Source organism: Pygoscelis adeliae, unplaced genomic scaffold, assembly GCF_000699105.1.
Source record: "Pygoscelis adeliae isolate BGI_AS28 unplaced genomic scaffold, ASM69910v1 Scaffold218, whole genome shotgun sequence".
NCBI lineage: Eukaryota > Metazoa > Chordata > Aves > Sphenisciformes > Spheniscidae > Pygoscelis > Pygoscelis adeliae.
The window spans coordinates 214,321-227,945 of record NW_008825433.1 but is presented as its reverse complement, the minus strand read 5'-3'; the positions used below and the strand labels follow the sequence as shown (position 1 = coordinate 227,945).

At 39.8% G+C, this 13,625-nt stretch overlaps 1 protein-coding gene across 1 annotated transcript; it reads left to right on the top strand.

Annotated features, from left to right (window-relative positions):
• Positions 1–4,118: 4,118 nt before the first annotated feature.
• QPCT (glutaminyl-peptide cyclotransferase) lies at positions 4,119–13,592 on the top strand. The gene is made up of 6 exons (XM_009331030.1): positions 4,119–4,261; positions 6,555–6,836; positions 9,420–9,596; positions 10,476–10,575; positions 11,063–11,179; positions 13,289–13,592. Exons 1-6 carry the CDS (start codon positions 4,187–4,189, stop codon positions 13,432–13,434), a joined length of 897 nt encoding a protein of 298 aa, XP_009329305.1. The 5' UTR covers positions 4,119–4,186; the 3' UTR covers positions 13,435–13,592.
• Positions 13,593–13,625: the final 33 nt, after the last annotated feature.

The window sequence follows — 13,625 nt, the reverse complement described above, 5'->3', positions numbered from 1 at the left end:
ACTTGGTGGCGGGGGGGGGGTAGCACCATCCCGGGAGGCAGGGCTCAGCAGCTGGGCGATGGTACATGCACCCGCGCGGCGTGCCGGTCCCCGCCCGGCCGTCGGGAAACCTCGCACATCCACCCCGATGTGATCCTGCCTTGGGCGCGAATATGAATTTCAGCTGTGGGTCACCCCCCACGCTCAGCGCGGGAGCGGCGGGGCCGGTCCTGTCTGCGGGAGCGCAGGTGAGGGCGGATAACATGGCTTCCCTCTCACCCCGAGCTAATGGCTGCAGAGAACAAGTCTTCTTCACACATTTGAAATGTTAGCCATGCATTTCACGCCGCCTGGGAACGGGCAGCTAGAGCAATAAGCTTTGTGAATTTAAGAGGAAACCCAAACAGGACAAGAGGGATCAAAATCGAAATTATATTCCATGTAACATTCTATTATACTCCAATTTTCAACACGATTATGGTGATTCAGAGGACAGTGTCTTAGTTTGAGGAAACAAATAGCTCTTCCAGCAGTGATGCACTTTTACCTACGAAAAACAAGTAGGGATCGTGTTGATAGCTACTGCATAATTGGTTTGAAAGGATATAATATTTTAACATGTTGTAAAGCCATACTATATTGTTTTTAATTCAACATGTTGTGTGAACTAGTGAAAAAAGCGGTCTTGAGACTGTTTAATGAAACCCCTGATTTCTCTGTGTAACAACTCTTAGTGGCCGATTATGAAACACTAACAGTTTCCTCGTGAAGAACCAAACCACGTGGAACATGGGAGAGCACACAACTGCAACTTTCATTCAATTAAAGGGTTCAGGAATTTCCAAATGGCAAATATACTTTTAGGGCCCATCCCCAGGTTTGTAGGAAGAGCTGAACTCAAAGTTCAGCCAGAACTCCACTAATCCAGTGCACCGTTCTCTTCACCAACAGATCAGAGTCCAGCACAAACTGGCAAAATGAAGCTGCCCTCATATGTTTCCACTCACTTCCCCTTAGGCATGCCCTTTCTCCTTCATTTTATTCACTCCCCATTCAAATAAGTGTTGGTTTGTTTTTTTTAAACAAACAAAAAAGAAACTTTGTCATTCTGTTCTACTAATTGTATTTTACTATATATATATATGACATCTATCTCATGTATAGACTACCCATCTGTAACATAATACATCTATAATATGCATAATACCTGTATATGTACATATATAATACATATATAAGAATACGTGAGGCTAAATCTTGACATACTAGTCAGCGTACAAGTGTGTAGCCCCAGTGCTCTTTTTTTTCAGCCCTCTTGAGCCACACCAATACACTCTTTACCTCATTCCATTCCAGCTAGTCAATCTACTTGCCAATGATGTAAGTAGTATCATCTAACCACAGAACCATAGCATCTGAATGCCTCTGCCCCTGCAGACACTAACCAAGAACCACTTCCTCTTCCTCATCAAATTCTTTCCCTTGACAACTTTTGTTCCTCCTCCCTAAAGGGATGTGCGAGCCAGAAGTTGAAAGTCTTACAGCGTACCGACCTTCCCCTCCTTCTCTCATTGAGGAGGAGGAATCAGGTCCTACACTTAAGAGTTCTTAGAAGCTAACTTCCATTGACGCCGAGATGAAATATACCAAAATCAGCAAGATTAAGAGTAGGCTACTTGTAGAAGTTGAAGTCTTGCAGTTTTATGCAGCTTAGTACAAAAAGTTTAGTGGTAGCCCTGTCATAAATACATTGTTCTGCCTCCCTGCTGTGGTGGAAATAGAGATTGACCAACACTGTAAGGAACAAGCCACCTACAGATGTCATTCTGCTTCTCTCTTATTTCATGACCACTTTTGTAATTCCTTTCACTTCCCAAATTTGAAGATATCTCTATTATTAGAAATGGGAATTTAGTCCTCTCTTCTGAAGTGTTTTCATCCATTTGTACTTCAATAATAATAATAATAATGTTTCTTTGCAAAGTGATTCAATGACCACAATTACCAGGCATGCTCTACGTTAGAAGCGAGACGATTCCACGTTCTAATTGAGCCCTTCACTTGTTCAACTGAAGGCATATTTTTCTGAACTTCCTTAATTAAATTGTCCTCCTACACTCTTCTGAAGCGCATAGCTTTGGACTTTCTCCTCTTACAGCTTGTTCCTCCTAAACAGAACAGCTCCCTGACAACATCTTCTCTTGTCTGTGCCTTTTCTACATTGGTGTAAATTCCACCATATTAAACGTTTAGTCTTTCAAAAGACAGTTTATGCATCTTCTACAATACAATTTCCAAATTTGTAAAAGTTCTTCTTCATATCAGATGAAATGTGGTTTTTCTTTAACCCGTGTCTAAATTTGCTAGCATTAAAAATGTTAAATGCACATCCTGAAATCTGGTGTCCTTATAGTCTTAAAATTCAGCTTTAAACTTAAACACTATATTAAAATTGGCATCGTAGGATTCAGTGTCTTTGTGTCTCCCCTCTACTTAATTTCACTGAGTAAACTGAAGTGGAATTAGAGGAAAGGCCCACACATAGATAAACAGCTAGGAAAAGAGAAGGGTAGAATTAAATGCTTACAGCAAAGTCTAGAAAATATTTGTGCTTGTGCCTGCTTTGCTCAGCACACACATAAATGAAGTAGAAAAGGCGGCAAATAGTGAGGCTTTTTTAACAATATTTGTCAGTCTGGATAATTAAGATAACGGGTCATTATACAGGACTGCAGAAGATCTCAAGGTCAGTACACTTTCTGGCCAGGTAGTGAGTTTCAGCAGTCATTTCAGACAAATGTGAAATGATGCACATGAGCAAGTGGGAAAGGAGGGGGAATGATTACTTTTTGTTAACATATACAATGATGGAGTTAGAGTAAATACATCTATGAAAATGTCGGTTTGATGCAGCAGCAGCCCAAAAACAAGTCAGTGTTAAACAGTTTTAAGAAAGGAAAAGAATAAAATAGAAAATACCATTATCCTATACCAGAAGCTATGGTACAGTCATGTTCCAGTTTCCCTCCCTTTCCTCATCTCAAAAAGAATGAGGTAGATAGGGTACGCAGAAGGACAGCAAGTCTGATCAATCATGTAAGGCGGTTCTGATCAACGAACAAATAAACAGACCAGGATTTTTCAGTGGGAGAAAGAGAGGAGTAGAGGGAAGCCTCTATGATAGAAGTAAGGAATGGATATGATAGGAGCATCCTATGATAGTGCCTAAAATAGAAATCTATAAAAACAGGAGTGGCTCGGGAAGTTCCTGAGGAGACAACTGCTAGAGACTGGGTAGGTTCAAATCAGGTGCCCAAAGCGGCATTTGAGATGTCCTTGGGGATCCCACCTGGCATCCAGCTACCACTCCAGAAGAGCGCAAGGCCCTTCCACATTTTGACATGCGTTTGCCATCCCCATAAGGATGTCTCAAGTATTCTAGGTCACCTGAAATAGCTCTAAAGGTCTGTGCTTAGGCAAGAGAAAAGAAGCCACTTGGGAGGTAGCTAGCATTACTAGCTGTTGTCGCAGGAGACAAGCTGCCAATCCTCAGGTTAACCCACATGTCACAAAGCTGATGTATACTCCAGCTAGCCCCAAGTGAGCTGCACTGTGCTGTGTAGTCACACCAACACCATCGCTGTGGGCAGAGGCCACAATGACACAGCCTCACTCTTTCTGGGACTGAGCTAGCTTAGGCATTTCTTTGCAGTACTGCACCTCATAATGTAGACACAGCATAAAGCTAAATATTATTACTACTAAAAACAAAGCTCCTGGTGTTTGTCTCAATGGAAACCTCATTTGAAGGTGGTATAGTTACAGACATGACTGTATGTATGTAGAATTAAGATATTACAAAAGAGAGAACCCAATCACGGGTTGAGTTTTTACAGCTAGTAGGTAAAAATTTCTCCTGTGTTTTTAATACCAGTATATTTTGCGTGGAAATCAAAGATACAGAAGCCACAGAACTTAAACATGTCAATAATTTTTGAGAGAAAAGCTTTTCTTAAGATTATTTTTTGTTGTCAGTAAATCAAAATAGCACAATATCTCACATTTACTGTAATTCTGAAGAAAACTATGGTTAAAAATAGCTATAGCAGTCTTTCCCTTTTTCTCCTTTCTACAGTATTCTCACCAACCAAGAATTTTACATTCTGACGCTATTCAAAAAGTTGCAGCAAACACAGATGTTTCTGAAATGTGGGAGAATGATTTGCGCCCTATCCTGATAGAAAGATACTCAGGATCACCAGGAAATTATGTTGTACGACAGGTAAGGCAACATTTCCTGAAAACCTCTAAGAACATTTATTTTTTATATTCTGGTAGTACCTTTAGTGACCACTAAAGGGATGGACACCTTCCTTTCATTCGGTAAGATGATCTCTTATCATTGTTCAAGTCTGGACTGCGTAGAGCCTACATGACACAGCTTGCACTTCAGCTGACATTATTTCCCAGGGCTGCACAGCACAATGAAAAAAAAAATTAAAGTTAAAAAGAATGATTTTTAAATTTATGTTTTAAATTAAAAAGCTCACCTCAGGTTTGGTACCCAAAGTACAACACAACAGTTGTCCTTTCCCTCACATGCGCAGGCTTTTGGTCACTGGTTCAAACCCCCTGGGACCCTACACAGGGATGAAATAAATGACACCCCCCTGCCCTTTTTCTGGAGAGCTCCTGTGCTGTTACACTCCCCTGTAGCGTTGCCTCAGATGGGTGTGTCAACATGAAAAGGGATCAGAGGGGCTCAAACGGGCAGGCAGATGAAATGGTCAACATGGCAAAGTGCGGCACTGGTCCAAGTACCACGCTAGCTCCACTGGCCCAAGCACAGCAGCGTGTTAATGCTGGGCTAACATGCCCAGATTGCACCTGGCCCCAAGCCAGCAAGAGCTCCAGCACACTGTATTTGAGCCGAAAGGAGTTACCACACGACTGGGTTGCTGCCCTGTCGGCACCTCTGCTCTGCACTCACAGCGTGGGCATCTTCAGGACTGTGTGCCATGCTGGCTCTTGATTACATTAGCCAAGCGGAAGACTAAAACAGTGGTACGGCTGAGTTTACTAGAAGACATTCACAACATCTCACTACCCTTCATCTACCCTTCAGGCTGTGACTCGACAGCTCCAAGACAGCCCTAACTACAATAAGTTTATTTGCCACTCTGCAATTGGTAGACTGGAAAAATGCAGCTTTTTTGTGCTTTGTGTGTGTGTGTGTCTACGTGCGCATGTCTATAGATTTAGTGTTGTGGTTTCTTTGGTGATACCTTGGAAGGCAGCCATATGAAAGGGGAAAAAGTAAGAAAACCACAAATCATGTTCAAAATAGGATCATCCTGTTACAAGGTAACAGCACGTACTAAAGTAGACCCCCACCAAAGGAAAAAAAAGAAGAGTCCTCCATTGTCGAAGCACAGGGGAGTTTGAAATGGATGACATTTCTTTGTTAAGACACAGACAATGCATCAGACTCCTTTAAGGGAGAAGGCTAGTGCCAGTCACGGATAGTGCACGCTGAGGTGCATCCAGGTTTATATATTCCTCTTAATCCTTAACAGGTGTCCTTTGCTCAGCCTACAGATAGTGGATAGACCATACAATGTCATAAAAGCTTTCAGACCACAAACAAAATGGAAGGTTGTTCTAGCACTAAAATTAATGGCAGTATTCCCACTGACTTCACTGAGAGCAGGACAAGTCTTCAAAGTCTATTTTCTGTTTTCCCCTTAGAGGCTTTTCCTAATGTTTATTTAAAGAGAGAGGAATCTGCCTTGAAGAAGCACTCTAGGGACCCATAAAAATAAGTTGCTCAACAGAGATGGCCCTCTAATAAGAGTTAGCCAGAACTCTGTACTAAGTATAACTGGGGTTGTTAGAGGTACTCTCTTTAGGTAGGAAGTTACCTAAAATGAATGATGTCTTATAGGTTTACTGTGCTCATTTTTATCTTTACATGAGCTACATTTACCAGATTTTATTTTTAAAAGATTATTCTGAAATGTTTAAGTCTTTCTTTAATTTAAAGGAATCAGACTGTCTCTTACAGCCTTGTAAACAACTTATGCCACTTGACAGGCAGATTTCTCATAGAAGTTAAAAAAAAAAACAGACAGCTTTTTTTTTTATACTGGTGTGGCACCTATGCGTGGTAATTGTCGAAGTAGCCACAACAAGTTCTCTGCAGCCCGTTTTGACATTTAATTTAATGACACAACTGAGTTTAGATTTGAAGAGGTAAACATTAAATCTGTCCTGGTTACACCTGCAAAAACAATGGCCTGGAAACTTCAGAGATCAAGATCTTAATGTGTCATATGAATGGGCAATCTTTCAAAGCACCCTCAGACTCCAAAGACAAGAGGGAGAAATGAAAAGCAAGTGAGCCAGTCAGAGGCTAAGGTAGCAAAGATGTTGCTTACTTTATACAGTGACATTACATTTTTTGCTGTAAAATTTATCTTTTAAAAATACCATGAACTTACAGAAATGACAGATTGCCTGCAACATCTTTCTGAAGCAAGCAATATTAATCCGATATCTATTTTTTTTAATTGCAGCACATCAAGCACCGTCTTCAAAGATTACAAGCTGGTTGGGAAATTGAAGAAGATACATTTCAGAAATACACACCATATGGATATCAAACATTTTCAAATATTATCAGCACTCTCAACCCCTCTGCAAAACGCTATCTAGTACTTGCTTGCCACTACGACTCAAAATTCTTCGGACAACGATGGCAGGAGAGAGTGTTTGTAGGAGCAACTGATTCAGCTGTGCCTTGTGCTATGATATTGGAGCTGGCACGTGCCCTGGATAACAAGCTTCAGTTAATCAAGGTAGTTTGCTTGTTTCATTTTAATTTGTTTTTGCAATAGCAATAGGCCTTAGGGCACTTCCATGTTCTCTCCCACAGCCTGCGTGCCTGATTCTGTGATCGCTGTGCCTATAGTAAAACTCCCATTGACTTCAAGAAGAACAGAACAGAGATCTGTATCTACTACTTTAGAGTACATTATCCCATTAAAACTTCTTATGCAAAGGGTGGCTATCTAAAAATTATCTAATAAATGCATACTATATAAAAATAACAATTTATAGATGAATAATACGTGTTTCATAGACTCTGCGAGATATAATCCTACTTTCTATCTGAAAGACACATAACTCTACTCAGAAGCTCCTATTGTATACAGTAACATCTAGGGTCATTGACAAAGTTTTGTTCCTTTCTGAATCCTGCATTTTTAAAATCTCAATTGTATTCTGTTTTGGGAGATGGATGAACCAATGGCTGTGCAGGGGAGTTACACTCACGTCCCTCCATCCCATAATGATTTCAAGCTTTTTTCTTGTTTTCCTTTATCAATGTGAATAGTTTATTTATGAAAACTCATGGCCGAGTACAGGAAAACAGTCAAGTAATAGTATAATATTATCAGTCTGTGTTATCTATGCTATGAAAATCCACTTCAAAGTGCTGCCATTGCTGGGCACAAAAATCTGTTGATCCTACAAGCTCTAAAAGCTTGTAGGATTACAAATTTGTATGATTACAGATTAATGAGTGCCACCTACTGGTTCAGTATTTACTATTTACAGAAGAATACTTCTCATACACTAACAGAGCTTTCACAGGAAAAGGTCTCTCAAATGCTTTACAAAGTGTCAGGAATACACTCAGCTCAGGTATTAAGATTACTTGTTAGCAGTTGTTTCCAGAAACTGATTTGGTGCCTTCTGACATTAGAATATTTAAGAATTAGAAGATTAAGAATATGCTGATGTTTGTAGTCAAAAAAAAAAGCACTCCTGTAATACATATGCTTTCATTTAGAAGCTTCATTTAGAATAACTTTGCCTAAACCTGCACACCGACTTAAATTTTTCACAAGTAATACATCATTTTTTGATTAAATTGTTTTATCATGTAAGACGACAGAATTTCACAAAAAGGCAATCTAATTACTTTGCACAGGCTACCATTTGAACAGTCTGTTAACAAAATATACTTTGGGATGCATCTGCTTAATACATTAGCTATGACCTTTTTGCTCTGCTCATAGTAGCATAACAGGCTTTATTATGTTTTCAGCCAAATCTATTTATACTTTGACTTGAAGCTGTGATTTTTATCTTGATGTTTCTCCAATTATATAGAGTAAGTTTAAATTAAAGGGCAAAGACATCTCTACATTATTCAGACCTGGGAATGTGTTAAGCAGTAATAATAGTAATAATTACAAATACTACTTTCTAAAATTCAAAATGGCATTAATACTGTTTCCTCCAGAATGTAATGCAAAATGACTGCTATCAAAAGAGTTCTGTCCTGTGCGAGGGACAAAGGGCAGCAAAGCATTGCCATTAAAGAAATCCATGTATCACTGTGAGCATAATCAATATCATCTTGCCTACGTGAGCGACGTTTTATAGAAGTTTTCCACTACTGTTTATATTGGATCAGCTTCAGCTAGTTGGGAGTTGTAGCCCATACAGGACATGACTGTTGCCAGTGACCCCACCTTTTTAACCACATCATGCAATTTCACTTGAAATAACATTAATTCATAGGGGGGTTAAAATATTTATGGCAACTGCCAAGACTACAGTTCCCAAAACTGTTCATATAGCGGAACTGAACTGGGTTTAGCCATGTTGTAGATTATTAGGAAACGCTGCCAGTGCAAACAAGGCTTCAGTTAGTAAACAGAGAGAAAAAAGGCTCCTTCTTACATTGGGAAGAAATTTCACACAGATGTCTCCTTTGTGACCTTAAATACATTAATCATATATTCTCAGTTTTTATTGCTGTGATATTTTTGGTTGTTGAAAGAGAAGGGCGTATCTACTCCACTCTCTGTGCTTTGGTTTTAGTGTAAAGTCGCCTACGTGGTTGCGAGTCCCCCTGAAGGAAAAGAAATGGTCATTCTTCTCATGACTGACTGCTCTTTGTCCCTCAAAGGACCATCAACTTTACAAAGACATAATTCACCTCCACTGATGCACAACCGTAGCAGAGATATTACTGCTTTGTGGTGCTATCAAGTAATAATGTTAGCACTCACATCAGGTGGTGTTGCTGACATGTCTCCTCATTATTTGAGATGATGTTTCTGCTACCTGGTTTTGCAGACCTGTCTCAACATACTCAGCTCATGTCCGCTAAAGCCAGAAATGAAACTTTTAACCAGAACCAAAATGATACCAAACTGGAGAACGCGTCACTGTGCTAGATACATAATAATGACTCATCACTACCACTATTGCACCATAACGTGTGTTTAACAGCCATAGGAAAGTTTGCATAGGGTACCCTGAAAATATACCCCTACTGATGCTGCTTATATGACTACAGTATTTGTCCTTTATTTAATGTTCTGGCCAGAATCAGTTACGTTACTTTTAACTTCCTCCAACAGACCAGCTCAACGTCAAGACCAGACCTTTCACTTCAGCTCATTTTTTTTGATGGTGAAGAAGCCTTTGTCCGGTGGTCCCCTTCCGATTCCCTCTATGGGTCTCAACACTTAGCTCAAAAAATGTTATCTACTCCACATCCACCTGGTTCAACAACCACAAATCAGCTGCAGGGCATAGTAAGTGGCTTTCACCTCCCTAATGAGTAATAGTAAATTGCATTTTTTAAAATATTTAATTAGTAAGTAATTGGCCAAATTCCCAAGAAACCATGAACCCCACCAAAGTTAAAGGAAGAGGCAGGCTTGTGGAAATTTTATGAGATGTGATAAAATAAGAGAGTTGGCAAGAGCTTTTCAGGTTAATCTGCTTAGACCTTCTCCATGCAAGTATGAGGAGAAGTCATAGAAAAATCAAAGTACAGAAATTTATTAGAATATAAACTAGGATACCCACCTTCTTCGAGAGAGATAATTCAAAGTGATTAGGAAAGAGCACAGACATAGTATCGGTCTGTGAACAAATCTCCCCTAGCTCAGTGCTAAGCTACAGCAAGCTTTCCGTTTCCCTTTGATTCCTGCTAACATTCTGGTTGTCTGCTCCCTTCTCCCTACTGCCTTCTACCTTCCCTACTCACTGCTGAGACACTTTTCTTCTGTCGCTGTATCTTGCGACTCACAAAATTTCTTTCCCTTGACAGACTTTGTTGTTCTCCGGGGAAGAAGCAATTTCCTCTTCTTTCTCCCCACCTGCCATAGTTTTTCCTTTAAAGGGATATAACACACAAACTGCAAAGAAAGCGATGCAGTCTGCTTCAGCTTGAGGAACAGGGGAACGGCCTACCTTTTTCCTCCTCGGAAAGACAGCAAAATGCATCAGACTGGAATTGGGTGCTACTAGTGTGTTTCTCCTCAGACATCATGGTAGAAAAGCCAGATCTTTGGCCAGAGCTATCAAAGACTTAGTCATGACCTATACAGGAACCAAGAGGTTTCATTGCTGCTCCTGGTGTTGTAGTAATGTAAAGAATTCTGTATTAAAGATTCTTTCTTCTGTAGGACCTGCTTGTACTACTGGATTTAATTGGTGCACCAAACCCAGTCTTCCCCAATTATTTTCCAAATACCATTCGTTGGTTTCAGAGGCTTCAAGCAATTGGTAAGGAGAGGGGTATGGGCTTTTGATGAATTTGAAAGTTTAGTGTGTAGTTTCTGAATGTATTAAGTCCTGTATATCAGATTTTTAGATTACTTTTCTGTTTTACAGTTATAATATTTAATAACGTAAACGTTAAATTTGGCGCATCTTAAACCTATACGAAGATTTTAATATTTAATCAATGAAATAACTGAGGAAGATTCCCAGACACTTGGAAGCCATGAAACAGATTCTATTACTGATTGTCACTCTGTGACTCTTGGGAACTGCTTCACTTCTGTGTTGTAGTTCTCACTTCTGTAAAATGATGGTAATAACACCAATCTTGAGGTCTTCTAAGTACTAAACAAATGCAAAAGACAGTCACTAACTCCTTTTTCTTCTTTGATGGAAAAAGCTTCCATGTGAGAGGAAAAATAATTCAAATGTGCTAACATGCCTCATATTGTCCAAAAGTCATAATAATCACTTTCATTGTGATTTACAGAGCAAGAGCTACACAACATGAATCTGTTGAAGAATCACCTTGTTGAAAGGCAGTATTTCCAGAGTACTTTACATCAAGGCTTGGTTGAAGATGACCATGTTCCTTTTTTATTAAGAGGTACCGGAAGCTCTTATATTTTAAAGTATAAGTTCAGTAACAAATGCATCATTTAGTGAATGAGCAAGTGCATATGACCTTGGTTTTCAAGCTTATTTGCTCCAACTTGAGGCTTCCAAATCCAACTTTACACAGGCCAAGAGTCACAGCTTTGAAAAACATACCCAAACAAAAGCAGCGATAAAACATACCCATCATCATTTTGCACGAGCACAGCTCCAATGGCACAGAGATAATGGAAATTTCTGTCAGCAGTAGTGTCCCACAAAGATAGGCAACTCTGATCCAGTGGGATATCACTACATACCACACTAGCCAGCTAGTTACAATTTCTAGGAGCAGTGAAACGCTCAAGGGTCGTATCTTCAAAGACTACCAAAATCTCTAAAGGTCTATTGTCAAAGTTACAGTAATGCTCACTACTGACTCCTGCAAAAACTCACATGCTCAAATTAGACATCCTCATTCCCTAAAGAGAATGGAGATTTCATAACTGTCAGCTTGAGGGGTGGGAAAGGTGCATAGAGTAGCCAGCAGAAATAGCAAAGGACACAATATGCCTGAAATCCCTCCTGGAATTAGGCACATGCCTGAAAACCAGGATTCCCTATCTAAGCATTTCTCCTGGCAGACACCTACACCATAGCCTCTGACTTTGTGTTCATTCTTTTCCTTTGGGATGCAATCAAAGACAGGGAAAGCAGTTGTACTACTGCTGCCACCTTGTCAAGCTACTGGTCAGTGATTAAAGCACTTGTCCAAGTTCAAGATGTGGATTTGATATCCTTCTCGGTTCAAGCACTCAGCAGAGCATCTTCAAAACTAAGGTGGGCCAAAGAAGGGTAGTAGATACAGTAAACTCTTCTGATGGAAGTTTTCCACTGTACAGCAAGGACTACAAGAGTCATATTGCTAGAGAAGGGTTAACCAAAAAGGAATGTAAAACTAGTTCAATGAAGAAGGTATCCACCTACATAAGGAGGGAGGTATCTTCATATCCAGGCCCTAATTTTACCATTGCTTATGCTCTGTTAACTACTGAGTAATGTAAAATGCGCACACAGCTCTGGATGCAGGCACAAGAGCAGCTACACACCTCTCCACTTCCAAGCGAGTGCTCTCTTCACTGAGCTATCAGTGAACTTGTTACTGTCTGCTGTAGTTACTGTCTCCTGCTCAATGGCTCTTCAACTCCATGAATCTTTCATTTTTCACACCAAGGCAGGGCCCAGGTCCAACGAAACCAACACAGCCATCATATGCACGTCCAGGGATATCAAAAATCCTACATGGGAGAAGCTGATAGGGGAAAACAATCACTACACCTCAAAACCTTTTCTAATAATATGATTAACACCTAGTGAAGAAAAGATTCCTTAGTAGTATGCAACTGAAAACAGAGAGGAAAAGCAGTAAAACAGGAAGAAGGCTGGAGAGAAACAATGCTCCCCCAAAAAAGTGATCAGGAAGCAAAAGACTGATTTAACTTTTATCTTAAAGTTGCAGTATGTGTAGGTGGCTTGATGTGTGTGTGTGTGTATATATATATATGTAGTGATACAGATCCTTTCAAGTGGAAGTTCTTTTATCTGAGGATAACTGTGATTCTATTTTACAGAGTAAAAATACAGACACCCTATTTTACCATTTATGGAGAGGACTAAAAAATGCTTCAAAAAGTGCTCGATCTTAACATTGTCACAAGAACACGGTAATCAGTTTTCAGTTTGGGGAGCTGCAGTGGTTCCTCTGCCCTTCTGTAGCTCCTAAACACGCTATCAACAACTACAGTGCAAAGGATCTCAAAAAGAAAAAGCAAGTGTCACAGTAAAACTACTAGCTACAGGTGCCTTAGAAAAAAAAAAAGAGGGAAAAGTACTCAAAGGAAAGGAAGGTGTCAATTTTAGGAAGAACACAGTGAAATGGATAGGCTGCAGTCACAGGCTTCAAAAAAAGAGAAGGTAGAAGGAAGCTGCAGTGACACACACTCCTCTATAAAGTAAGCTTATTGAGTAGTTACCTGACTCTATTGCTAAATGGCAACATATCAATTGGCTTAACAGAACTTCTTCAATATTTCTTCTCCAAATTTCACTTTCCTCCTTACAGGGGTTCCAGTCCTACATCTGATTCCATCCCCTTTTCCTGCAGTATGGCATACCATGGAGGACACAGAAGAAAACCTTGACAAAACCACTATCGACAATCTCAGCAAAATCCTGCAAGTGTTTGTACTGGAATATCTAAACCTGTGATAGACAAAATGGCAACAAATTGTATTCCATTTTAAATACTGTTTGCCCACCTTCACATTTGCTATTTAATTGCATTGGAGAGCACTAAAGCAAAGCAAAATATAATGATAGCTCTTGCTAGACTGATTATTGATTCAACTGTTCCTGGCCCAGTGTTCCATGTAGCCAAATAAGATAGCATTAAATAAGAA

Coding starts and splice junctions, on each gene's coding strand:
- QPCT (XM_009331030.1), top strand. CDS start 4,187: ATGTGGGAGAATGATTTGCGCCCTATCCTGATAGAAAGATACTCAGGA. Junction 9,597..10,475: donor CAAATCAGCTGCAGGGCATA/GTAAGTGGCTTT, acceptor TTTCTTCTGTAG/GACCTGCTTGTACTACTGGA. Junction 10,576..11,062: donor TCAGAGGCTTCAAGCAATTG/GTAAGGAGAGGG, acceptor TGTGATTTACAG/AGCAAGAGCTACACAACATG.